Source organism: Anomalospiza imberbis, chromosome 7 (assembly GCF_031753505.1).
Source record: "Anomalospiza imberbis isolate Cuckoo-Finch-1a 21T00152 chromosome 7, ASM3175350v1, whole genome shotgun sequence".
Classification (NCBI taxonomy): Eukaryota; Metazoa; Chordata; class Aves; order Passeriformes; family Viduidae; genus Anomalospiza; species Anomalospiza imberbis.
This window is the reverse complement of record NC_089687.1, coordinates 14361244-14389188: the sequence shown is the minus strand read 5'-3', so window position 1 is coordinate 14389188 and position 27945 is coordinate 14361244. Positions and strand designations below refer to the sequence as shown.

Genomic DNA, 27945 nt, shown 5'->3' with positions numbered 1-27945 from the left:
TTGATGAAAATTGATGAAGTTGGAAGAACTTGGAACTCTTTGTACAGCAGCATGTCTAGCTGGTACTTCTATGTGACCAAAAGAAAATAACAAAAACGAGCTCAAAACTGATGTACTAGTTAGAGGTTTTGGTGTAGAATTATTGTATTATCTTAATATGAAAATAATTACAGGTAAACAGATTATGGGCCCAGACTCCTAGAAACTACTATACTGCAAAGGGGAAATTTCCCATGCTAGACAAGGGTCAGCTATTGGATGTAAATAGTTAGGAGAATGCCTCCTGCTCTACCTGCCAAAGAGAACCTCTGTTGCATAAGCCTTGAGGGAGACAGTTACCTTAGCTGATAAAAAATACTGATGTTGAGGGAGAGTTCTCCTCCACAGTCCCATGAATGGCTGCAGGGGAAAGGAAATTACTAATCCTTGTGCAGTATATGAGTTACTGGATTCAGAATGAGCTATAAGAAATGTTTGCAAAGCTGTTGAGAGGCGCTAGGATGGAATGTATGTCAACATCAAGTGCCTGAATAATATAGAATTCTTCCCATTCTGCACTAAAAAAAAATGGTTTAGTAATGCAGGTCAGTCATCTAGGATATGTTGAAAATTCCTGAAATAAAGTCAAACATCTCTTAACATCAGGAGTGAGTCCCTGAGAAAGCTAAGACTCCAGTTATATTTTTAATAAAGTTGCACTGATTAATCGTATGAAGAAGGAGGCACAGCACAGAAAATTGTACAAAGAACAGGCCAAAAGTGCAGAGAGAGCCAGCAATTAAATAACATGAGTGTGATTATTCCAGCCTGATAATCCAGATTGGTGTTTGTCAGATTTCCAACTGTCATAAAGTGTACGTTAATTACTTTTTCTATTTCTGAAATAGCATAATAAAAGAAGTAAAAATCTGAAATATTGTTTCTCACTTGAGAAGCCCAGGTACTGATCAGGTGTAGTGAATAACTGTCCTTTCACAACAGAAAAATCAGACTCTCATGTTTTTGTAGAAGAACAGAACATAGATAATTAAAGGGGCATTTGGAAATAAACTATTGGACGACAGAACTGAAATTATGTTTACTGTTTTGGATGATTCATTGCTTACTTTTGTTGTTTTTTAAAGGCAGAGCAGGCTGGTACTGTGACCCTTGTCTAGTTTGACAAGGCTCTACCTGTTCTGCATCTTTAGAGGACTATCAGGTTTACAGAATGCATGGAGACAGAACAATAAGCTTACCCATTCCCACAGTCACTCACATATGAGATTTCTGAATTTATTCTGCTGAATTCCATATGTTTTACCAGAGCATAAGCAGGAGTATGGATCTATCCTAATCACTTTACCTGTAATGGAGTAAGAATGCCTTTTTTTGGCCATCTCTCCAGAGACTGAGAGTGGTGACTTCTTCAGTTTATGTGAGCATTTTACGCAACTTACAATTTTCTCAGTCAGGGTCCCCAGCTGTGCAAGGTTTCCTGAGCACAGGAAGAACTAGTCAGACCAGGAAAAGTGTAAAAAGCTGAAAGGAAAGGCAGCTTGTACTGACTTTTTTTTTTGTTTCTCTGTCACTAGATAAAAGCTATGAAGCAGCCTTTAAGAAGAATTGGTATGTACTCTGCTGTAAGGGACCTTTGCTTTATAAGCAAAATATAGTGACAGTAGGAATGGGAAGTTTAATGTAGAACCTAATAGTTTATGTAGGTATTTTTCAAGACCATGTAATTGAAATAATTGATTTCAGACTAAGAAGGTACCAAAACCAAGGTGAAAATGTATATAAAAATCTGTAGTGGTCAGTGATTCCTGAAAAGGTAAGGAAATTTTATATTACCAAAAAAGGACATTAAAGGGAAAATGTAACCAGGTTTATCTGTAGCATTCATAACATTTAAATATACTATTCTAAAGAGAAACTGCACTCTCTGAAGCTTGAAAATTTTCAGAATCTAGTTTTCTTATAATGTGACCTTTCTGTGAGACAGTGCTGGATAATGTATATTGCAATATCACTTCCTTGTTGTGATTTTTAATTACTGAACAATCAAGTTTGCTGCTTTTGTGCCTTTTCTAAAAAAAATGGCATTCAGTCATGACAACGGACAGCATTTTGGAGCCAGGAAGAAAGCAACTTTCAGAATACATTTTTCATCATGTCTTTGGCAGGTCAGAAAGCTGCCAATGTAAAGACTGTGCTTCTTAAATGAAGTTGACATTTTCCAGTTTGAGTGATTCTAGTAAAATGTTACAAATATAACCAAGGTTAGGCTTGAGCTATTTTTTTTCACCCTAAGGAGAATTTCTCTGCTGACTTAAATAACTTAGAATAAATTTTTTGAGCTAGAAATAATTTAAGCAGAAATAATTATGAAGCTAAATCAGACTTTTACCAAGAGGTTGGCTATTACTTACCCCTAGTGGGGTAATGTAGTAAAACAAGCTGTTTTACAGGGTTTGTTAAACACTTACAGGGACTCCTGGAGTGATGGTGAGTGACCCCTCATTCTAGGATTTGTGAGGTTGCATGGAATTTCATGCTTTAAACTCCATTGGAGGAGGACTGCAGAGCCAAGATACCGACTCACAACTTGTATCTCACTTAAAAAGCCACCAGCATTTTACAATCACAAATTGGTCTTAATTGTTGAATCCAGTTATAAAAAAATGCCAGTGAAAGCAATACTGCTGCAGGGTTGGTTTGCTTTTCTGTAAATGCCACAATGAAGCTGTAATCTCTAGAAATAAGGGTTGAAATTCATGGTGAGTATGTGTATTTTCAAAAGTCTTACTTATCTAATGATTTTTAGTATTCTTTCTGTTGCACATACTAAGTGACAAAAGCTACTTCTGTGGTATGGTTTTAATGGTGTAACTAACAGCCCTGTTAGAGCGTGACTCAAGGTTTAACTTGTGTTGTGTTGGAGAAAGTTGCTTATTTTTTATTTGGATGAGAGAAATATCCATGGAAGAACCCAAAAAGGTATGGATCTAATAATTGCATAGCTAAATCTACAGACTTCTTTTCTTGACAGTTTAAATACAGTATTAAAACTTCTAACTTGATTTCCAATTCGATTTGTAGCTAAATAGTCCTTTCAGTAAAATAAAATGAAAAGTGTGGGGTTTTTTTAGCTAGTGCCTTTTTCTCTGCATGCCTTAATTTTGTTCATGTTGGAACACCATATTGAAATATGTCAGACAATTCCATGCCACCAAAGCAGTCTTAGAGAATGGGTTTTTTCAAAGTGCCCAAAGCAGAGCTTGCCTGACTGCATTGAAAAGTATGCTGGAGTCTGCAGCAGAGTCTGCAGCAGTCATTCAAATTCAGAATTTAAAAGTGATTTTTGGCTTCCTGTGCTAATACATGTTTCATGTTTGCATTCTGGATATTGTACACCAATGTACATGCCAGAAAGAGGATGTGTCTGCATGCACCTAAGTAAATGGATTGTCAGGATTTGGCTTCCTGGCTCTGGTACCAGACTCTGTAGCAGAGTTTCTTATTGGGCTTGAAAGCAAAGTTGGTACATTTTTAAGTGTGGTACTGTATTGAAAGCTGTTTACTTTCAGTGCACAGGAATATGATCTGTCAAGCAAACCAACAGATTTCTTTCCTGTGCTTTGTGGATAATCCTAATCCTGCCGTTGTCTTGACTGAAAGCCGTGTAGCACCCATAGGTACAGTGCAGTACAGCAAGCCATTCTTTTGGACAGCATCGAGCAATGTCTAACTGCAGCTTCAGAGACTTGAGCAAATTGGTCAGATCTACAGTTATTTATAACCAATTTCTTACTTTTTTAATCTTGAAAGACTGTGTCACGCATATAGAAAAGTATAATGTGTGTGCTTGAATGTAAGTCCCCATGGTGTTTCTGGAAAAGCGAAAGTATTGCCGCCAGTGTCATTTCTTCTTGCTGGTAACTTGCTGTCTTGTGGCAATGACAAGTCTGCAGTGTAGAATCACATACAATTACCAAAGCTTTTCTATCCCATATACATATAGCCAAAAGTGATGTTTCATGTCTCTTATAAATAGTGTATATCCACCAGTAAGCTGTTGCTGACTGAGTAAAGCAGGTACTAGTAAAAAGTGATAGACACTGCCCATATTTCAAACATGTGGGTGTTTATAGTTGCTGTTTGATATGCAAAACTCGTGCTTGTATTAAAATGAAGAGTTTTCTTTTTAAAAGCTCTTTCTAATTTAATCTTACTGTTGTTATTCTAAAATTACTGCATAAGCTTGATTACTAAAATCTGGTGACTTTTGTAGCTGGGTTTGAGCCTTGGGACATTTCAGGAGCACCATGAAGGTAAAATTATGACCTGATCTGTTTTGTGCACCATAGTGAGAATGTTCCAAAGCTGTGGGAAGCGGCCAGTCCTCTTTATGTGACAGCCAGATGTCACCCACAGTTACTTGAGTGTGAGTGCTGCCTTCAAGAGGACCCACTAATGTGCACTGAGGGGTCAGACAGGTTTGCTTTCAAGCCAGGGTTCCTGAATCAAAATCTGTGATCAGAAACAAAGGAGCTCTTTTCTCATTTGATATCCCCCACTTGGCCCACACCATTTATTTTTCTTTCTAGCTGGCAAAGCTTAAGTCCTGCATAGGTGGTGGCGTGTGATAGCTCCTGAGTAAGGTGTGTGTCCAGCTTTAGACCAGGGAGCCCATCACTTGAACCCAGGATGCTGCAGCTCCCAGTTTGCTGGTGCAATCCTTTGGTTTCCTCTAGCAATATATATGTGTATGCAGTTGGGAGGTAGATGGGGTGGAGGAAATGATATTTCTCATGTTTCAGAGCAGTCACATCTTGGCTAGGGCTTAGTTTGCAGAAACTTATTTTAAAGGGAGAGGAGCTGGATTAAACGTCATAAAAATTGTATCTCATGGTTCAGCCCTTATGTTGAGTCCACAGGTAAGAATTGGAGGTCAGGGTCTTCTGTTGAGAAATAAGAAAAAGGATACTCCAGCTCATGAGTGGATAGTCATAGGAAATACATCAGAGCTTCTTTGTGATTTTTACCCGAAAATAGATGATTCTTTTTCCCCAGAGGTTTATATAATGTGGATATAAAAACAAGGATTGCATTTTCTTTTCTGAACAGCCATTAGATTGCCAGTTCCCTAGTGTTTGTTTCTTGTTAATACCAGTAAAAAAAGGTGGTGTCACCCTAAAATTGGAATGGTTTATTAAAGTATAGTGTCTGTCATCTCAGACCTCGCAGGAGTTGTATAATGGAGTATCACTGTAAATATGTGGAGGAGACGTAGATTAATTGGAATGTAGGATTTTAGGTTTCATGAAGCTATGAATAAAAATTTGTAAATTTACTCTTGATCTAATGTACATTTTTATGTAGCCATTAAATTCTCTATTTAATCTATCAGTTTCTCACTGTAAATGTTTTTACTCTCAGTTGAATGCTGGGCACAGTTTATAATGTATGTACACAAAGGTGTTTTTTTCTATCAACGTTGACTTTTTTGCACATTTTTGGAAATATTTAATTTGTACACTGATTTAATACTCTGACCAATTGTCGATGGGTGTATGAGAATCATGTGTGTGTGCAATGTACTACTGTCTGGATGTATGGGGTTTTTTATTACTTTTGAGATGTTGCTACCAGTAACTGCACTGCTGTTGCTGCTTTACATGGAATATCTTGTGTATAAAAAAAAAGATAAAAACAATTTAAAAATTAGCTTATGGTTATCATGGTTGAGGAACTCAGGAGTTGGGCATTGCTTGCTGGTTCCGTTGTCTAACAGCCTTCCAAACTTAAAACCAACCAACCAACCCCGCCTTGTAATTCTGTGTATGCATTGAATGTGTGTGTGTATATATCCCAGTAATCTTATTTCACAATTTCATTTCTACATTTTTATGAACTTGTTTTTTAAGGGTACTATGTTTAGTTAGAATAATTAAATATATAAAAGCTTTGAGAGATGATTTACTAGATAAATATATTTTCAGCTGGCTGATGTTCAAAATATTTTTTTAATTTTTGTTTTTAACCATTCGAAATGTATTTGTATTTCCAAAATCAGACACGAATTGTACTTAGAAATATATTAAAACACTCTGTAGGGACAACAGTGTGATTTCTCTTTTAAGAATTCTGTACTCCACAACACTGCGCAATGTCACTCTCGTATCTCAATTCCGAGTTGCCTTTTTTATTGTTATTCCGGTGCGCTTTCCGGCAGTTCGATGGCTTTTGTTAATTTTTCATTATTTTTCCTCATTTCCCGCTGCCCCGGGCTGTGGCTGCCCCCGAGTCCGAGGCCCCGCCCCGCGCCCGCCCGCGCGTCTCCCCGCGGCGGGGGCGGCCCCGGGAACAGAGAGACGACGGTGTCTCCTCCCCTCGCGGTGCCGCCCTGCGGAAGTGACGCGCGGGCGGGCGCAGCGCGGCGCGCGGCGGCCATGGGCAGGAAGGAGCGCGGTGAGCGGGGCCGGGAGCGGCGCGGGCCGGGCCGGGGAGGGGGCACCTGGGGCGGCTCGTCACAGCTCCCGCTCTGCTCCCAGATAAGAAGAAGTCCAAGAAGCGCCATTACGATGACGACGAAGACGATGAGGACGAAGGTGCCGGGAAGGAGCCGCAGGAGGCGGTGCCGTCGGCGGCGGGGAAGCAGGTGGAGGAGAGCGGCACCAAGGTGGACGAGTACGGCGCCAAGGACTACCGGCTGCAGATGCCCCTGAAGGCCGACCACAGCTCGCGGCCGCTCTGGGTGGTGCGTGCGCGGGGGCCGGGATCGCTGCGGGACACGGGCAGGGCCGGGGAGGGGCTGTTCTCCCGCGGAGAAGCCGGGGCTGCTGCGGGCTCCGGCGGGGAGCGCACGGCGGGCCGCGGTGTGCGGGTGGAGGGCCTCGGGCGCGCCTGGGAGCGCGGTTTGATGCGGCTCGGGGCGGGGGCGGCCGGGACGGGAGCCCCGGCCGTGCCCAGGGAGTTGCTCCAGCCCCAGCAGCCTCCAGGCGAGTCCCCGCTGTCGCGGGTGTGCTGCGGACCGGGCAGGGCACAGCAGCGGCTCAGCCGCACGTCTCGGGGAGGGCTGTAAAACAGCGCGCTGGCTGATGACACGAGAGGGATCTGTCACTGCAGGGACACAGTGGCAGGGCTTGTGTGTTGGAGTGAAACGGCTTTCAGACAGGCTGGCCTCATCTTTTGTAGCTGGTGCCGTTCGTTTTCTTTGCCCTTTGAAAGGGATGTCAGTAAACTTGCCCCAAGGTCTGGCCAGTGGTGCAGCATCTAGGGAAGAGGTGATTTCCCAGCCAGCATCTGCACAGTGCCTGTCACCAAGTGCTGTACAGGCACCCAGGGCTGTGATGCCCAAGTGCTGCCTTTCGTGCATTCATTTATTCATTCAATCCATGTAAAATGTTCAAGGAGTTTTGTTGTTCCAGGGGAATGGGGCTGAAAGCTTGCCTCTACTCAGGCAATTTCTTTAGCATTAAAAAAGAAAGAATACCAGCATGTCTGGAAAAACTTCATTGATCTGGGTGTGGTTTATTCATAGTGCCATGGAAGGAACATGGACAAATCAATTCCTGGACCACTTTCAGAAGACAAAACTTACATGTTTATTTGTTTTCTTGTAACTTCATTATGAGATTCAGGTAAACTAACACTGTCGTGCCTTCAGCATTTGTTTGTTTCTGTAGGCTCCTGATGGCCATATATTTTTGGAAGCCTTTTCTCCGGTTTACAAATATGCACAGGACTTTCTGGTTGCCATTGCTGAGCCTGTGTGCAGACCCACTCATATTCACGAGTACAAGCTAACTGCTTACTCCCTGTATGCTGCTGTGAGTGTGGGCTTGCAGACCAGTGACATCACTGAGTATTTGCAGAAACTCAGCAAGACTGGTGTCCCAGATGGAATCATTCAGTTTATCAAGGTAAGGCTATTTTACTGGCATTGGAAGTACATCTCTTTCTACTAAGGAATTCTTTCCTGCTGCCTCTGCCTAATTGATTTATTATTTTTTAGTCATTCATCACTTTTAACTGTCTTATTCTTCTGTCATTGTTTCAAGAGAACGTTATTTTTTTTCTGTCTTTTTGCATATGATATTGCTGTACACATACTGTTTTCATAATATAGCCTTTGTGGGATTAACAAAAAGTACATTTAAGTGTCTGTGTAGATAATTTCAGCCAGTACAACTTGTACGTGGGGAAAGTTTCCTCAGATTTGCTCTGAAGGAAAACTGAGAACGTGGGAAGCAGTTTGTAATAGTGGGGCACAATATGACAGCCTGCCTTATCCTGCAAGTGTGTCCTCACGGTCTTGGAAGCAGTTTGAGATTAGGTATAAAAAGTGAGTATCTGTGCCTGATCTCCTGCATGAGATGTTGTGAGCATCTTCTGAAAATACCTTTTGAGGTGTGTTCCATGAGCATAACAGCAGTTCAAGTAAATGTTTTGTGGTAAGGTGCTTCCCCACAAAGACTTAAAGCCGTTGCAGTGTTTAGTCCTAAATGTGGAATCTCTCTTTTGCATGTCCCTAATGATTGCTCTCTTTGTAGCTGTGCACCGTCAGCTATGGGAAGGTGAAGCTGGTTCTGAAACATAACAGGTAAGTGGCTTCTTCCTCAGCTCTTGTGGCAGGAAACCCTCCAGATGCACAGCTGTGAGTGAGTGAGTGCTCTCAGGAGCTCTGGAGTCTCACAGCTGCCAGCTGAGTGTAACAGCTCTCAGGTATTACTTTTACAGCTTTTGGAAGTATTTAATACATTAGCTGATGGATTCTGTTTGGCTATCCTGAGCTAGCGCTGTTTGTCATCATGTTTTTAAGAGTAGGTTGCAAATTTGATATTGTAGCTTGTTTCTTTATAGCTTGGACTTGCAATATGTCTTTGAGGTTTTCAAATCATTTGGGAAAGATATGCAAATCCAGTAGCAAGAGGTGGGTGCTTGTGTCTGTGTTGAATCTGGTCTGTTTTAAAGCTAGAGGATAATGCTAGAAGGGGCCTGGAGAAGTCAGCGCATATTTTAACTGTGATCTCTAACCAGCATCATCGTTGAGGAATCTCCAAGATGCATTGGTTTTAAATTTTTAGGTGGTCTGTGTTTTGGGGCTTTTCTGGTGCTGTGGACAGGACTTGAAAACACCACATCCGGCGTTTTCACAAACTCACCTCAGTTCAGTCTAAACAATTTACTTCATATGTGTGTCACAAATAAGACATGTGTGTGAGAGGTCAGTGTGGCCTTTTTCTGCTGGAGTTTGCCACTCAGGTTAGAGAGCATTTGAGTAAGATGGAGGGATGACTGCACAGCACATTATGCTTTTGGTGTGAGGCATCTTTTAAAAGTTTTGGTTGCCATAATGTTTTTATTTTTAAATTAGCACCCCAAGGTTGTATGCTTGAGAGTGCATCTAGCTATGCATCTATGCCACTCTTCCTGTGAGTTATTCACTTGATGAGTTCATAAAAATGTTTTCCTTTATTCTTTCATTTTAGGTATTTTGTTGAAAGTACCCACCCTGATGTCATTCAGCAGCTTCTGCAAGACCATGTAATTAAAGAATGTCGCCTGAGAAATGCTGAAGGTGAAGAGACAGAGCTGATTACAGAGACATTCACAAGTAAATCAGCGGTATGTCCAGCCATATTCTAAAATTACTGCAGTGACTGCAGGTAAACTCTTGAGTACTTTGGAGTTGCTGTTGTTTGTTTGTTGTATCGGCTTCATTCTGCCAGTCACAAACTCTGCCTCTTTAATGAGCCTGAATTTGGGGGGAGGAGGGCAGCCAGAGTGTATCTCTAATGAAACTTGTGGTGAAAATTCATGTTCCTCTATTTCAGATTTCCAAATCTAGTGAAGGTGGCCTTGGTCCATCAACTTCACAGGGAATAGATGCTCAGAATAAGCCAGATGTCCCAGCTGACTTATTTGAGTTTTATGAACAGATGGACAAAGATGAGGAGGAGGAGGAGGAAACACAGACGGTGTCTTTTGAAGTCAAGCAGGTATGAATATTGCACAGAAGCACATAAGCATGAGAACTTACTAGGAAGTACTGTGGCTCTTTGGTAGAGGAGATCACTGGAAGTCATTAACATTTCTTTCCTTTTACCTTCCAAAGTTTAGAATCTTAGAGGGTGGCAGTGTGGGTGTTGTTCCTTCCCTGCTTGCAGAGTGCAGTGCTCACAGGCCACAGAGGCTCCGGGGACTCGGGGAGGTTCCTGTCATGTATGGCTGAGTATTACTTAGTTCAAGATGAGAATTCAGTCGAGGGATGCTTTCAGTGAGCTTTTTTTTTCCCTTTTCATGGTTGCAGAAGGAACTCTTTCTTGGTGGTTCCAGTTTCATCACTTGAGAAGGGGAGCTGAAGGTTGGAGCACAGTCTTTGCTTGAGCTTCTATAGAACTTCTCAAGTTGATTTTGGACTTGGTGATTCTAATGATGCCTTAGTGGCGGAAAAAGGAATTTAAAAAAGGGTAACTTAGTAGCTGTTTTGTTTATTTGTAAAAAGCCAACCCAAACCAACAACCTCTTGGTGACTGATTCAGCCTGTCATTGTCTTGGAATAAGTTCCATACAGGTATGGAGGTTTTCAGGGTAACAGATTTGTTACATGTTGTCCATGCTACAACATGTCTCCATGTTGTAGCATGGAGAACCTTCCATGTCTGTTGCTGAACTCTTCGTTGCAGGACCTCAGGGTGTAGTTTAGTCATTGCTGGGTAAGTAGCGATCTGAGCTGAATGTGTCATGTTCTTCCATCTGCCTAAAGAGCCCTCTCTTGTTCAGGGGGGTGAGGTGATCACGGGTAAAGTTTCCAGAGCAAGCCTTAGCTCTTGCAGACTTCATAAGCATAAAAAATAAATGTAACTTCACTTGGTACTATGTAACCTAGTTGTTTTTAGGGAAAAAGAAATTAATTCAGATGTGGAGAATTTATCAACTGAAGCTTTGTTTACTCTTCAGGAGATGATTGAAGAACTTCAGAAGCGTTGTATCCATCTGGAGTACCCTTTGCTGGCAGAATATGACTTTAGAAACGATTCTGTGAATCCTGATATTAATATAGATCTGAAACCTACTGCAGTCCTCAGGCCCTATCAAGAGAAAAGCCTAAGGAAGATGTTTGGGAATGGACGAGCCAGGTCTGGAGTTATTGTCTTGCCATGTGGTGAGTTTCTGTGTTGGTACTTAGACAATTTGTTCTTTATTTGCCCTGTAGTAAAGAAAATTCCAAAGATGACAGCTGCCTGGATTTCAGACAGCGGCAGGGACTGTTCTGGTTCCAGTGTGCTGAGTCCTGGTGGTTTTTATTGAGCTGGTGGTGAGGTTGTGCTGAGGGAGAGCCGGGTCACAGAGCTGTCAGTCTCCTGGCAGGGGCTGGGGAGCAGCTGTGGTTCCTTCACAGTGCCAGTCCTGCTTCCTCTGTGCCCTCTGCCACCTCTGCTCATCTCCTGTGAAATGTAACGCTGTTGGCCTTGGAATTTATTCCTTGGTTTGGAATAGGGAAACTGGGGGGAGCTGGGAATACAAAGGTGGCATAAAGGGATGTCCAAGGAAGAAAAGAGCTTGAGTGCACAGGTGCTGGGCAGGGGAGTTTGAGGAAGAAATGAGGAACATTCTGACTGAGAGAGCCTACAGAAAACTGGGGGGAAAGGAGCAAACAGGAGGCTGTGTGCCAGTGCCCTCAGTACTGAGGGAGAAGGAAGCGCATGGCACCTGTGATGAGGGCTTGAGAGTGTGTAAGGGGTGCTGGGAGAAGTGTGAAGGATGGGAAGATTTAAGGACTTGCTTTGTGGGGGAATGTGTAGCTGGCAGAGACAGAGGAATAGAACACCCCTAGGGAAGCTTTCTTTAGCCACCTGTAATTTAACATTCTTCTGAAATTAAAAAGCATTAAAATGATTGCTTCTAATTATCAAAGCCATTGTTTACAATTATTTTCTTGAGGAAATACAGTTGTGTCCCCTAGACAGTGCAGCTGTATTTTTTAGAAGCGAATACTTGATCTCTTTACGACTATTGTAGCAAAGAAACAACAAAGACATTTCCCTTTGCATGATTTCATATCCTCTCATGGTTTTCCTTGGCTCTTTTGTTTTGTTTTCCTCCTACTCCAGTGGTGTCTGAGAGATGACTAATGAGTGTCACTCCTCCTGCCCTGCAGGTGCTGGCAAGTCTCTGGTGGGAGTGACAGCCGCGTGCACTGTGCGCAAGCGGTGCCTGGTGCTCGGCAATTCTGCCGTGTCTGTGGAGCAGTGGAAGGCCCAGTTCAAGATGTGGTCCACCATCGACGACAGCCAGATCTGTCGCTTCACTTCTGATGCCAAAGACAAGCCCATTGGCTGTTCTGTTGCCATCAGCACATACTCTATGTTGGGACACACGACAAAAAGGTCTTGGGAAGCAGAAAGAGTAATGGAGTGGCTAAAAAGTCAAGAGTGGGGCCTTATGATACTGGATGAAGTCCATACCATTCCTGGTAAGGAAAAGGTGTGCAAACCTTCCATGTTGCACACATTGTTAATGTCCTTTTGTTCTTATATAAATGGTGTTTTTTTGCTGTTGTTCTCATGATTAATGTAGTGAGTAAACCCATGGCTTAGGGTTTTGGAATAAGTAAACTGCCTTGTTGTACTTTTTTTTTCTTTTTTTTCCCTCGATACTACATAGTTTAGCTGACCACTAGTTTTCTGAACCCTTCAAATTAGACACTGTGTTTTCTGTAATAGCAGTGTAAAGTACAAGTTCTTCCATGTAGGTTGATAAAGTGCTCTTAAAAAGCCTCAATTACCTTTGCATAATTTTGCTGTAAACATGTTTGAGCATGAGAGGAATTCATCTGCTGCCTTCTCTTAGATGCAGTGGCACTGCAGGCCAGCTTTTATTATCTATAAGTAACCATAGTGACTAACATCTAGAAATAAATTGTCTTTGAAATTGACATGTAATTGAGATCTGTACTACTAAAAAGCAATAATGTACTATTTAAATGTCTGTGAAATAATCCTGGCTAAAAAACCACCTAAGATTCTGTTAGCTGTTCTTCCTTATTCTTATTTGAATATATTTTGGTGTCTACAGAGAAGTATGGATTTCAGAAGTAGACCTTGGTGATTAATTGCTATTTTATCAAAGTAGCATAGTGCTGGCATTGTTCTGTCACTTTTGTTCTTGCTTGGTTTCATAGAAACGAAGGTATAGCAACTGCTCTGTGATTTCTAGCAATACTAAACATGAGTAATTCTGCCATATCCTGCAAGTCCTGAATGTGGCAGTCAGCCAAGAGTCCTTGTGTCATAGTTCTTGCTAGGAAATAATAGAGACCCAAACCAAGCCATGTAACCTTTGAATATATTCATTTTCTCTTGGGGAATGGGAAATACTAAAGATGCCAGAAGGTTTACTGGGATTTTCAGAGTACACTTGACAATGCAAAATAAAGCTGCAATCGCTGTGAAGTTTTCTGTAACACAGATTTGTTAGGAGTGTGTGCAACAGGGTACAATTTCCCAATGCTGTGCTTGCCTTATGTTCAGGAGTTGATGAAAATGTCTTTTAAAATTTGCAGTATTTGTCTTCCAAAACCATTTAGGAAAGTTAACAAAAAATTTGTCTTGGATTTCTTAGCAAAAATGTTCAGACGTGTGCTCACTATCGTCCAAGCTCACTGTAAACTGGGGCTGACTGCTACCCTGGTCAGAGAAGATGATAAAATTGTTGACCTGAACTTCCTGATTGGACCAAAGCTCTATGAAGCCAACTGGATGGAGCTGCAGAACAGTGGCTACATTGCTAAAGTTCAGTGTGCTGAGGTGATGCTTTGCTTCTTGGTACTATTAGTGTTTATTTAGTATGCTTAGAAAGTTGAGAAAAAAATTTGCAGCTCTTATAAAAAAGAACAATAGTAGAAATTTTAAAACACATGGGAAAATACCTGCTTATTTCAAGCCTGAACATATGAGGGTGAGACTTGAAAACGTAGGACTGGATCTCACCATTCTTTCCAATATAAAGATGTGACCTCTGTTCTTTCCAGCATATGGATGAGAGGTAAATCTGGTATCAAAAGAAGTGAAAGTCTTTCACACAGGCACATTAGAATGTTAAAGTAATCTTTCTGGAAAGCCTAATTCAGTGTATTATCTCTGGTAATTGACATGGAAGATACTTAGGGAATAGTATATCTTTCTCCAAGCTCTCTGTTATTTACAAGGTTTCCATGTAAGCATTAGAGGATTGGTTTTTCATGAACTTATTTGGTCTCCCATTGAATGGAAGTTAAGTTTTAGCAGCTGCAATGTGTTATGGTAGAGTTAAGGTGTTTTTTGTCTTTTTGTTGTTGTTATTGTTGTGGTGGTTTATTTTAAGCCTGTCTTGCTAATTTCATGCAATTCTCCCTAGCTCTGGTACTGAAATAAAAGATGCAAATGCAGATCAGCTGTTTTCCTTTTGAACACTGCAAACTGGAGGTTGTAGAAGGACAAAAATCCACTGCTTTGAACTCATAGAATGCAAGTGGAAAGCACCTTGAAAATAACTGTTGAAGGGAGAGTAACCAGCTCTCCAATTCAGATTTGCATTTAGGCACTTCGGTTAGTTCTGCTGTGCAAGCAAAATTCTCAGTCCCTGAACTGACCTTTAGTCATTGAAAAATTAAGCATGGGCTACCTTTTGTTCTGAATGATGGGAAAATTCTGCAAGTTTATATTCCTTAGGCCAGTGTTTCGAACTAACATTTGATGACTGCCAAAAGCAAAGAATAAAAAATCTCAGTGTTGAGTCCAGTACATGCACAGCTGCTTTGCATGTTTGTTTGGATTTCCTTGAGGAGTAGCATCATTAATCAACTTGGTTTATTCTGCTCAGCCAGGAAAGGTGTCTGGCTCACTCTTTATGTGCAGTTCTTCCCAGGTGACCCGAGAGGGCACTGCTGATGTCTCAGAGGGTAGGTCATGGTTGTTGCAGGTGTTGCTCTTTCTCTGCTCTAAAAGAGAATGAGCAGTACAGTTTTAAAAGTTACATAAAATTTAGAAAAAGACAACAAACCTGTTCTTTACCTGTTTTTTGCAGAGTTTTGTAATTTACAAATAATCCATTTCTGAGCAGCCATACTAAGTCTTTGCCTGTTTTGCAAAATGTAAAATGAAAATAGCATTGGGGCGAGAAGTAGATCTTGCCCATTTCCTAATCCAGAAGAGAGTGCAAATACAAAATACATGTGTTTGCCATGTAGTCAGAGGCATTGAGCAATAGCTGAATTTTTTTTACCACAGTCAAATATTCAGTATTTGTATCTCATTGTCACTTTGATGTAATTCTCTTCTGGTTCAAGAGTTTTAAGCCTTTCATGTAGACAGCACACAATAACAACAGAGCCTACTCAGTGCATTAGTTTATTTTTAGTGTACTCAAAGAATAATAAAAGCATCTTCTGGCATTTAAGTCACTGGAAAAAATATTTTGAAACAAAAAACTAGGTCTTATCAGTACAGAACAATTCATGTTGTTTAAATAAACTATAAATTTTCATTAACTTCCTTAGCTGAATGGTGGTTATGAAAGAGGCTTTTCTCTGTGGTAGTTTGTTAATTTCTGTTGTGCAATGGATATGAGGGAATAACTCATGTACAGCAGAGTGAATGTTTCCTAAATTATATGCCCTATGGGTAGTGTCAGATGTTTTCAATAGTGTCACTTCATTGGCTTAAACTTGATAATTTCTTCTTTTTTCATGCTGCAGTAGAAAAAATAAACCTAGACTTATTGAAGTACTATGGTTGTTATTTACATAATAGAAGAATTGCTTAGATATCCTGGGGTGATGTTATTGTCTGTTGAAAACCTCTAATCAATCCTAGTATTTTGGAAGTTTTAGACTCAATAGCTGTTAAAATAAAGGTCACTTCATTATTTGAAGAAAGATGGCTGAATTTGTTCTGTAATGAAGACAAATTGTGTCTCAGCTTTCATAATATGGATGAAAATTAGTCTTTATTGGAAAAAGCTTTGACTGCTGTGAGAGGGAGACTACACAGTTCATTCCCTTAACTACTGCTTTATAAGAAGTAGTGGTATTCAGTAAATTATTTTAGTGTGAACATGAAGTAACTCTCTTTCAGTCTTGTTCCAATCCCACTGCCTATTTCTGTCATGGACCTCAATACCAAAGCATTTTGGAAAAACAAATTTTAGCAGTGCAGGAGACTTCAGTGACTGGTAGCTTTCATTTTGGTACAGAAATGACTGTGTTAAAATGTGTGACCTGCCCTATGCAGAAAGTCCTAATGCATTACCATCCCCCAATATCTTTTCAATTCCCACTAGGATTAAATAAGTAAATAATGGAGTGCTACTTTGTGTGTGTTTTGTATTTGTAGGTCTGGTGCCCGATGTCACCTGAATTTTACAGAGAATATGTAGCTATTAAAACAAAGAAAAGGATACTGCTCTACACCATGAACCCAAATAAATTCAGAGCCTGTCAGTTCCTGATTAAGTTTCATGAGCGACGGAATGATAAAATCATCGTCTTTGCTGATAATGTGTTTGCACTGAAGGAATATGCAGTCAGACTTGGGAAGTAAGTGTTCACAACCAATGATGGCATTGTTGTTTTCTTCCTTCCATGACAATTTCCTTGCAATGTCACAGCTTTCAGTAGTCTTTAATATTTTTTGTAATGCTGTAACTCCAATTCTCCTTCATAAAAGGCTAGGAGGGTATTTTTGGACGGACCTCATTGGCACTGCAACATGATTTCAGTGTTCGAAAAGAGTCTCTGTTCAGCATTTGTTTCAGAAAAGTTTATTTTAATTAGTAAAAGCCAATGGAAAAATGATGGGCTTTTGGAAGTATCAGTAGAACTGTTTCATTTTTGGATGGTGGCTTCCCCTGTCTCTCTGAGACAAAGGCTTTCAAATATATACTCTCTGGATCTTTCAGGATGTTCGAGACCCAGGGCCGCCTTCTTCAGGTTCTCAAAAGGTCTTACCCTTGTCTAAAAAAACTGAGACAAGGTTTTTGGTATTTGTGCTGTACTAGTGCACTGCCTAGAAGTGCAGTAATTGTTTAATAAACTAAAGAACATTTCTCCCTAGAGCTCCTTGATTACCTTAAATGACTGTAACATGAGTGCAGTTATTGGAGATGGTGGTCAGCATCATTCTGTTGGTAGGATTTGGGGAGGGATGGTCAGGGAGAGTTTGTCAGGATTGGGCATAGAGCAGTTATTGGGAAACATAACCTTATAAGCTGGCCTCATCCTTTCTTTGACAAGCCCAGATAATGCCTTGCTTGCTAGAAGCTGTGGGACATTTTGATGGTGTATGAATTCATGTCTAGGAATTTCAGCATTACTCCTTAGCAAAACGACAAACAAGCCTTACACTTTCCAAAATCTGTGATCAGTTCTGACTGCAGTTTAAGGGGCTGTGTTGTGCTGGCATGCTGTGACATCAAATAGCAGGCAGAGCTGATGGTGCTGGATGAATTCCAACACCCGTGGTCTCTTTCATCATTTTTTTAATCTGTCTGGACAGAGATTAGCTGTAATGATGCCTCTGGAATGTCTCTAGCAGTGTTCAAGGTACCACAGACAAAGCCTTTAGCACAGGCAATGCTGGGGGGCGGGGGATGTTATGGAGCACAGCAGTTGTAAGTGGGGTAGATGCTGTGGAAGTGTGGCAGGAAAACCAGCTGAAGAAATAGTAGGTGGCCCCTTTTTATATTCTGGAGTGAATTCTATGTTTCTCACATCATTTATGGAGCTCCAGGTGATCCAGCTGCCACTCTTAGAAAGAAAGGAGGCTTGCTGTGTTGGACAAAGGTGAGGTTTGTTTTAACCACAGGTTTTTTGCCGTGAGCAGGCTAAACTGAAAGGAACTGCTAGTTTGAGCAGGGCAGGAATTCCGTGTGTGGAGGAGACAGCAGCCCGGTGGGTAGAGCAGGAGTGCTGTGGCTGTGTGCCCAGCACGAGAACAGCTCCCACTGCCCTTCTCATGGCCTGATGGGGCTGGGTGGGCTCCCCCATGGGGGAAGAGGTGGCCACGGTCCGACTGCCTCTGCTGGCTCCTCCCTTAACCCCTTGCCCTTGGTAGTGGGGAACTATCAGGGAAAGACCATGCACATGACAGGAATTACTTTGTCTGCAATTTTTGAGGCCAGAGAATCCAAATTTGCTCGGCCAGCTTTCCCTCTGTCATGATTCTGTCATCCAGCATAGCATAGCTCATGTACTGACTGGTTTCACTGGTGTTAGGAATATGTTTAAATCGCTGTTTCTGAAGGACTCTGCCTCTGTGGTTTTGTCAGTTGTCAATTAACGGGAGGGGAATCTATCTTTGCAAATCCCTCAAATGTATTTTCGCAGGGAGGATAATGAGTCATTAAAAAAAGAATCCATTTAGCACTTGATGTTCTAGATTCAGAAAAGTACTCAGGAATGCCAGTGAATCACTGTCAGGTAGAATCTGGGCAAGTTAAAATGAAGGATTGATAGCCAGGAGTTCAGGATTATTCTGTTCTTAATACAAAATGTGTTTGAGTGCCTTCTTGGTGGCCTTAAGAAAAGGAAGGCTCAAAAATGCTTTAGTTTCAGTTTAAATCTGCCATTTAACTTCACAATTTAAATACTACATGACATTTAAAATAAGACTTAATAAATTACTGAATGCTACAAAATGAATAATGAAGGTATTTTTTCAGAGTTGACTCATTTACTACTTTCATTTTTTAGCTGTTTTTTTTTCAGACATCTGCTTAAATACACTAAATAGAAGAATTAGATTAGAGATTACTAGGATTGTTTGGTAAAATACCCTAAAATAAAGTTTGTAGTAAAGAAAGCAAGAGGAGCCAGGGCACAGGGATTAGTTGATAAGAATAGAAAACCTGAGTCCTGTGCACTGCCATGTTTGTGTTCAGTCATCATGTATGTGCAATACTAAATGGAAAATTTGAGCTTGGTTCCTTGTGTTAGAAATAATTTATGGAACTGTGAGCGAAACGGTAATTGGAAAATTGAACTCCTATTGTTTGGAGACGCTTGGTAACCTTCATTTGGAAAAGTAGTACAACAGATGACAAACAGTGGCAGTGCTATCCTGCATGCAGCTCACTGTTTTTCCGTGGGCTTTGCTCTTTTTAGCTTTTTGATTTTTTAACTCTGCTTAGGCAGAAGTAAAACAGCCAGACACTGGAAAAGTCATAGCAGTCCAAGTTACTCATGAAGTCTGTGAGGGACTGAGAGTTTGTGTGAGCCTTTGGGATTGAGACATTAAATGTTCCATGTAATTCATTGTCGGACATTACAAACCATATGTGAAATGCCACTGAGAGCTGCTCATGAAACGTTTGAGGCCTTTGCATCATTTCAGAAAGCCCAGAAGGTATTAGAAGGGGCAAGAGGTTAGCTTGAAAAGCAAAAATAATTTTCCCAGAACAACACCCAGCAGCCAGTTTGTGACACCCAGCATATCCTTGGTAGAGAAGGCTGTATTTTCAAGTGTTTAAATAGGAAGCAAAGGTTGCAGCTGTAAATGTGCTAACTCAGTACATTTGAGGAAAAAAAAGTCTTTAACAGCTGCCTTCAGTCTTTCATGTAGGCTTAGCAAATGTGTTCAGTCTGTTGATATACAGCTTCATTGGTGCACGTAATTGCAAGGCATTTGTAACTGTCAGAATTTCTTTCTGGCTGACTGGGTTGCTGCAGAGGGTTCCACAAACCCCTGGGCAGCTGCCATGAAGAGTCAAACAAGTTAAAAGTAAACTGATATCTGTACCAAAATCTGGTTTGTTTTCATATCTGCTCAAAGGTGTCCTGCGTTCCTTGCCATGGTACCTCATAAGAAATGAGTGAGAAATCTTGAATTTATTTCATTTGTATACGTTTTGTTCTTTTCAGACCTTATATCTACGGTCCTACTGCACAAGGGGAAAGAATGCAAATTCTACAAAACTTCAAGCACAATCCAAAAATCAACACTATTTTCATTTCCAAGGTGAGGGTGTACATTCACTCTGTCCTTGTGCCTATCTTTGGAGTCAGCTTTTAGAGGCAGCTGCACACGCATGGTGTGCATTTGACATCTTCGTATCACAGCTCACAAAGAAAGCTTGCTTTGTATTTCGTGTTGGCTGGGGAGATGTGGAAATAAGAGACTGCTCAGAGGGTGCTGCTGTGTTGCAGGTAGGAGACACATCCTTCGATCTGCCAGAGGCCAATGTTCTCATTCAGATTTCATCCCATGGTGGGTCACGAAGGCAGGAGGCTCAAAGGCTGGGACGAGTGCTGAGAGCCAAAAAAGGTAAAGGAGGTGGTGCTTGGGCTCTGGGCCTTGGATCATAGCAACCTAGAGCAGGAGAAACTGGATGTTCATGAGGGTTCTTTATCTTGTCCTTATGTTTTAGTCAAAGAGAGTATACCTATATACCAGTGAATGAAAATGAAGCATCTTCTGGGTCAGTAAACTTAGTGATGAGAAAACTTCTAAAGAAAAGCTGAAAGAAAACTGACTTTCTGTGGCAATTCTCTCACTTTTTCATTCATTGATGTTTTCTTCAACATGAAATTGTTTGTGTAGGATCATAGTATTATTCTGAGAAGCAAGCCTCTAGCAATCACATTCTTAGCACTGTAGATTACTTGCTTTTAAAAATTGGATTTGGTTTTTGACTAGTGTGTTTTTGTAAAACACGGCCAAAGGAATTTTTTTTTGTTTAGAGCAATTACCCTTAAAATACTTTGTACTCAGACTTAAGCTCTGCACACACTTATTTTATGTGCAGTTTGTGCTTGTTACAGGTAAGCCTTTGTTTGAAAATGCAAATAGAACTCATGTTAGTGAATTGACAAATTCTTAGTGAAACCGTGGGTTTTAAAAGAGAACCCTATTACCAGGGTAACAGACCTTAAGGACTGTAAGTGTAAAAAAAAAGTTTATACACAGCCTGGTATATGCTGGTCTTCAAATAGGGCTATGAATTCTTAGCTAAGTATCTTTGCTTTACTTTTTTAATTCAAAAACACTGCAAACTCTAGTTCACATGGATAAAACTTTTCCTTCATCTTTTTCTGTTGGACTTTTTTTGACATGCACTGCAGTCCTTGCTCTTGACTTTTCACTTCTTCTTGACATGATAGACTTAAAAACAATTTTATCTTTCACCTTGCCTAGCAGAATAAAGCAGCAGATTCTCCTTAGAGCACCTGTGTGATTGTGTTAGACTACATTTCCTTTTCTGTTTTTGTCTTTTCACCTATCCTCAAGTTACTAAGACCAAAAGTAGGAGTTTCCATGCTGTGTCAGTCAGTTTGTGCAAGGACTGGGTGCAGCTAGACAAGGCAAATCTTTTTTTTTAGGGACAAGTTACTTAAGTACCTGTTTTTGGTATTTATTCCTTGGTTGTTCTTTGTTGCAGTGTTCCAAATGAAACTAATCACTGAGGGTTTTTGTCTCCTAGGCATGGTTGCAGAGGAATACAATGCCTTTTTTTATTCCCTTGTATCCCAAGACACTCAGGAAATGGCATACTCAACAAAACGACAACGGTTTCTTGTAGATCAAGGTTATAGCTTCAAGGTAACTTGTTCCTTCTATTTATTGTGCTTGAGGCCTAAGAATGTAATTTTCATATTGTTTAGTGTTAGTATTAAGTCCAGTACTTGAGAATTCTGGTTGTGGAATGCATTAATCAAGGCTTTCCTTGCAAGCGAGAACTGCTCTGTTATTGTTTTATCATCTATATTATTGTGAGGGCAGATACAAGTAGCTTTGTCCAGCTTCTAGAAAGGTGAGTGTTGTAACTGGAAAGCAGGCACCCTGCAGAGTGCAGTGCATGTTCCTTGGTGGTTGGTTTGTTTGTGCTGTTCAGTTGTCCATCTGTGTGGGCCTCCCATTATACAGTATCACACTGGTGTTGCATAAACCAGTATTGAGTGTTGTCAGAGTGGTCAGCACCAATTTAGACAACTTGCAAAACTTAGGAAGTGACAATTTCCAAAGGGTTCCAGTCTCAGACCAGTATTTCACTATGTCATCTTCTTCCAAACATAGCTAAAACTCCTCTATAATGTAGATTTCATGGTGTATCTCACTTATTTTTCTTTAAATGCATGGATTACCTTGTATGCTCATCTGTTAGGCTGTAAAGGCAGCAGAGTGTCATGATAGCTCTTGGGTTTAGGTAGGTTATTCCTTTGAAAAACTGCAGCTTACTGCTCTGATTAGAAACCTTCCCAATAAGAAGCAGTGCTGAGGAGAATGAAAAACAAGACTCCAACATGTGGCTGTTCAAGAGCTTGTCTGGGTGAGGCACCAGTACGGGACATCCCCCTGAACTGCTGGGCTGGAGCAAATCACTGCTCTGGAAAGAGCAGTCCATTAAAGAGCTCTTTGGAAACAGACCTGTCATGGTCTTTATAGGTGAAAACTTTGTTTCCCTTTGTAGTGAATGTATTTCAACAAAGTTGTAGATCAGTACTAAGCTGCAACTAATTAAAGCAAATGCATCTGTGTGGCTATAGCCAGGGAGATTAGAGCAATCCCTTTACTTATATTTGAATGCCCTGGATTCTAGAACTAAGGAGGATAAAACAGAGGGATTTCATTTTGCAAGGAAGGAGCTCTTAGTCCTAGGAGCTTTGGTGTGGTGTGCACAAAAGCAGTGCAAGTGGCCAGCTGAGTATCTGGAGCAACATTTTTGCTGACCAGTACTGGAATGTTCTTTATTTGCAGATTAGAAACAAAACATTAGAATATCTATTTTCTTCTGTTTGCCAAACTTGTCATAGCTGGCATCAAAGAATAATAGGGCTGAAAGAAACATCAAAAAAAACATCTATTGTGTTTCTTCATTCCAAGCAAGGATGAGTGTGCCATTCCCAATAGATGTCTGCCTTCTTAGTATTCCAAATACGGAGACTCTACCTCTTCTTTAGGTAATTATTTCAATGCTAATGTCCTGTCCTTCAGAATTTATGTTCCTAAATAACTAAAAATTCATTACTAGTTTATAAGGGTAACAGTTTTCACTTTTTGTTTAGAACTTAATTTCTTGCTGTCTCTCAATGGCTTCATTCTCTGGCGTTCATCAAAAAGTGAACTGGAGTAATATGTTTTTGCTAAATCCACGTATCTTGTCTTTGCCTCTTAAATATCAGCCTTATTACAGTTTACTGCTTGGAGTGTACTGCTAGCTGGTTTGTTTGGGTGGTTTTTTTGGGTTTTTTTGTTTGTTTGTTTGTTTTTTGGGTTTTTTTTTTGGTGGCTTTTTTTTTTTTTTTTGTTAGCTAACCAGTTGCCTTTGCTAGTGTATTTTGCTACTGACCAAATGTAGGACATACTACATTTTAAACCAGTAGAAGAAGAACTCTGTATATTAAAGAATTGGGAGTAACTTTTAAACAGAGCATCAGTTGGACAGCTTAAAAGATGATGCAGTGGGAATTCTTTCCATTCTATGAATCATGCTACCACTGTTTTGCAACCAGAGCTGGAAACAGGCAAAAACTATTTAAAATGGATTTTTGTGACTCCTTTTTCTTTATTTTTGAGATGACCATAGCATATATCCTCCTAAATAAACAAGGAATACCGTAGTGTTCCTTTAGCCAGGTAGGACTGATTCCTTCCATGAATGGATTCCTCAGGCTTGGACTTTTTCTCATGAAAACATCCTTTTTCAGACTAGACTTTCCCACAAATAACAGCCCACAGCACTGATTATTCATTCCAGTGTTTCTCTACCCAATTTTTAAAAAGTGGTACTTGGCAGCTAATATGGATTTCTTCTACCTTAAACTTTATTCACAGTGTTTTTGTGATCTGCTCCAACTCAGACTGCTGAGGTAATTAGTTTCTATTTGTACTGAATCATCAATGGTTGAATTAGAATGTCTTTCTCAAAACCATGTCAAATTGGGAACAGTGGGAAAACTGATTGTTGTGTATAAACATATACTTACAAAAAGCATTTTTAACTACAGGGGAAATTCTTGTGAAATTTTCAAAATACTTCTGGTTTAGAAAGTAAGCTGCCTGTTGCAAATCTTTATAACAGAACATAAGAGAAGCATGAGATCTTTCAGTTCTTCAGAAGAGGAGGTTTGTCAGCTGATGGAGCCCATGGCACTGCACTGCCAGTAGGTCACATGTGCCCTGCACCCACAGTTACTAGTTGAGTTACTGAGAATTCCAAGGAGAACAAACTTAACTGAAGCTACCAGTGTTTAAGTACTCAAAGGATGGAAAAGTCCTTTTGCTCTGTGACTGATGCTCTGTTGCAGGTGGCTGCACTGTCTCCCAACAGCTGTACATCCCAATTTGTTAGAGGTTTCCCCCCATTGTCCTGAATGCTTCTTGCTAAAATTCTAAGTCTGTGCAGAGCTAGTGGATTCTTTTTGTTAAATATAAAATACTGGTTCTTAAACTTGACAAATCTAGAGCCTACAGCATGACACCAACCTTGCAGTAAGTTGAACACATGTCTGGGTTATATGTGCTTTGGTCAGGTTATTGGCCAAGCTGGTATAAACAATGTTTAGCTGACAAGCTCTGTCCAGATCTTTTCTTTCTTCTTTTCCTTTTTTTTCCCCACAAAGATTCGTCTTTTGCATTTCCAGCCAGAATATAACAAGTGCTGTGAGTGTATGTATATGTACATCACTTAGCAAGATTTTATACGTATTTGTGCTATCTGTAGTGTAAGGTTGTTCCAACCATTAATAAAAGCTGAAGGCAGTTCCGACAGGATATGGAATCAGAAATACTTATCTTTGTTTTGAATAGCTAACAGTGAGGAGGTAGAGCCCTCACCTTGTCGTGTGCTTTGTTTCTTAGGTAATCACAAAGCTGGCAGGCATGGAAGAAGAAGAGCTTTCATTTTCGACCAAAGAAGAACAGCAGCAGCTTCTCCAGAAAGTCCTGCAAGCATCTGACCTGGATGCTGAGGAGGAAGTAGTTGCTGGAGAATATGGTTCAAAGTCAGCTCAGGTAATGAAGAATTCTTTGAAAAGGATGGCCACAGGTGGGACAGAACTAGGCCATTTTTACTTCCATCCAATTCTAAATGTGGTGATGTCATTGATTGCCTGGTAGCTTTGTGAAACATTAGAGAACAGATTTGGTTTTTTAATCTGTATTAGCCTTTAGCTATTGGAATAATTCACTTGTTGGGCACTCAGAAAAAATTCAACATGGAATTCTTGTCCTTCTCCATCATATTTGAAGGAGAAGGTAACAGATCTATTGTTACAGATTTTGAAGTAAATCTTTTAAGTCACATGCAATGAAAATATTTCAAGCCTCTGATCCCACAGTAAGCAGGTGCCTGTGCTCCTTGTCCTTGCAGGTGTCCCGCCGCACAGGCACCATGAGCTCCATGTCCGGGGCAGATGACACCGTTTACATGGAGTACCACTCCTCACGGAGCAAGGCATCTTCAAACAAGCACATCCACCCCCTGTTCAAACGCTTCCGCAAGTGACGTCCTTCACCCCGCGCCTCCTTGGAACGCCATCCCTGTACTTGTTCCTGTTACTGGAAAGGTGGAGTTGAAATTTCTGACAGCTCCTTTAAAAGACTCTTTTTATATGCATCTGTACAGCCACATATTTACTTACCAATGTATGTGCTCTCGTAGGTGAATGGGAAATCAAAGAAGGAACTAAATCTTACCATGAAAATATTTTTAGAAACTTTAAGATACAAATATGTCATGGCACATATTTTTTTTTTGCGTGGCACTGTGCTCCTTGTCTTATGCCCTCATTTCCTCATGGCCAGAGGGCAGAAGCATATGGGCCACTTCATTCAAGGGAAGTACTTGTCTGGTTTTCAGGGTAATTAATAGATTTTATTTTTATCAGCTGAAGATCCTTTTTCAGAAGAGTCCTGAAAAGGTTTTGTAAATGAAGTTTGTACTGATGTTTGAGATATTATTTATCTGATTCTTGTGTCTGCTCAACAATATACTGTTTTTCAAAATGCTTAAATAAAATCATTCAGTGAGCTGAACAAATCCTGAGAGGAGCACTTTACATTATATTTTTAAACTAAGAGCTAATTTATACTTGTGACTTTACCTGTATTAAAATTCTAACAGGTCAGAAATACTTTGGAGTTTGAAGACAAGAAGAAAAAGAGACTCTGTCTCCAAAGTAAACTCAAGGAAAGCATTAGTAGTTAATACAAATGAATTCTGTCCTTGTTTTCCTAATTTTTCTTGCTACTGTTGAGAAGTTGCTCAAATAAAAGCTGTTTCTCTTGTTATTTATATTCTATTTATTAACCATGCAATAAAACTTTCGTAACTGCTAAACAGTGCACTGTCACCACAGAGGTTATTATTGAATCAAAAAGCATTTTGACTTCTCACAAGGTGAGTTGGAAGAATGTGTGAAAGAAAGATTCCAGACTTTCCTTTTTTTAATGAAGACTGCATTATAATTCTAGAAGACAATAGGGAAATGTTGGTGGTTTGTGGCAGAAGAATGCTTTTTAAGTAGCACCTGCTTAATAATGTAACACACTACTTGGTGTTGTATTTAGAGGTGTTATTTCGCTGGTTGTTTGTAGAGCTTTAGGAACATCCTCTGTTAGTTGAAAATAGGTTGGTATAGAGGTTTACCATATTGGAAGGAGCATGCATGGTACAGCTATTCTGGTTTTATGACAAATGTGCTTCAGAAGAATATTGAATTCTGTTTCTTATTAGCATGAATTCACAAATTGAGAATGTAGAAATATTGGAAGCATTTAATAATTGAGAACAGATGGTGCTTGGTCTTGGTCTCTGTATCAGAATCAGGTAATTTTTAAAAAGGGAACTGATCTGCCTCAGTTTAAACTTTGTTTAGGCTCTGAGCCCTATCCTGTAACACTTGATTCTTTCTCTCGTGCTGAGTCTTCTGCCGCACAGCTTGGAACCAGCCATGGCAGTGCGGGAGTGGCTTACACAGAAGAGATAATTGTGCAGTATTCTGGTGCTGATTTCCTCCCCCAGTTTAAAGCACTGTTTACTTCTGATAGTAGTTTGGACCAGCTCTAATGGCAAAAGTTAGTAGCAAAATGGTAATTTAGTATAATGGGAGGGGCCTGTGACAGAGGTTTAGCTGAGCAAGTCAGGCAGTGTCCCTCTGCATAATTCTCTCTTAAAAAGCTTTATGAAACTACTTTGAAACTACTCGCCACCCTTCATAAACTTGAAAAAACTCACAACCACCTACTAAATGCAAATGGCTTAATACTGATTCCTGTAATTGTGGAATCACTAGTAGTAGCTGGATTTAGGACTGCTGTAGTTCATGTGTAGTAAATCATGACTAAGGATCTCACTCCTTTAAGTAATGCCTGTGTGGGATGCAATACATTCAGCATCAAGTAAAGCAGAATAATTTTACGAGGTATGAATGACTCTCATGCATCAGTGATAGCATCTTGGTATTCAAACTTTAGAATTCAGTATGTTGATAAAATTAAGTGCAGTAATTACTGCCTGCTGTTACTCCAGGCTGTGGCAGCAAGTGGCAGACTGGTGCATTTACTCTCTTCAGCTGAGCTGCTGCTGCACGTGGCAGCACCTGGACCATAAGGGGTCGGGCAGGTCAGTCACTGAGGAGCTGCTGGCTCCTGGGGTTTGTGTCCTGCTGGCCCCTCACTACCCCTGCACTCTGGCAATGCACCCAAGGTTCACAGTAGACAGCTCCAGATCTCTAATCCCAGCCCTCTAGGAAACTAAACTGTTCACTGAAGAACGGATAGAGTGGCAGAAGTGTGATTCAGATTATGACTGATGCCAGAGACAGGTGAACTTGGGGGTAAGTAAATTATTTCTTGGAAGTGTCTGGATAGAGGAGGTGTGATTTTCTTGGATGTCATTCAGGTTTCTTTGCTGGCCACTGCTCCCTGGCCCTCTCCTTGGTCTGAATTCCACACTGAGGAGACTTAATCTTCAAGAATTGTC

The 27945-nt window shown here is 40.5% G+C and overlaps 1 protein-coding gene across 2 annotated transcripts; it reads left to right on the top strand.

Moving 5' to 3' along the window:
• The first annotated feature begins 11 nt into the window (after positions 1-11).
• Positions 12-26252, top strand: ERCC3 (ERCC excision repair 3, TFIIH core complex helicase subunit). Of its 2 annotated transcripts, none has more exons than XM_068195483.1 (15): positions 12-1699; positions 6537-6742; positions 7671-7907; positions 8538-8587; positions 9477-9612; positions 9822-9986; positions 10948-11152; positions 12149-12463; positions 13612-13796; positions 16362-16564; positions 19886-19982; positions 20171-20288; positions 21445-21563; positions 24822-24974; positions 25333-26252. In XM_068195483.1, exons 2-15 carry the CDS (start codon positions 6701-6703, stop codon positions 25465-25467), a joined length of 2160 nt encoding a protein of 719 aa, XP_068051584.1. In that variant the 5' UTR covers positions 12-1699; positions 6537-6700; the 3' UTR covers positions 25468-26252. The 2 variants fall into 2 exon arrangements, with proteins under 2 accessions (XP_068051584.1, XP_068051583.1); XM_068195482.1 differs by lacking the exon at positions 12-1699 and adding an exon at positions 6316-6453.
• The last annotated feature ends 1693 nt before the right edge of the window (positions 26253-27945 follow it).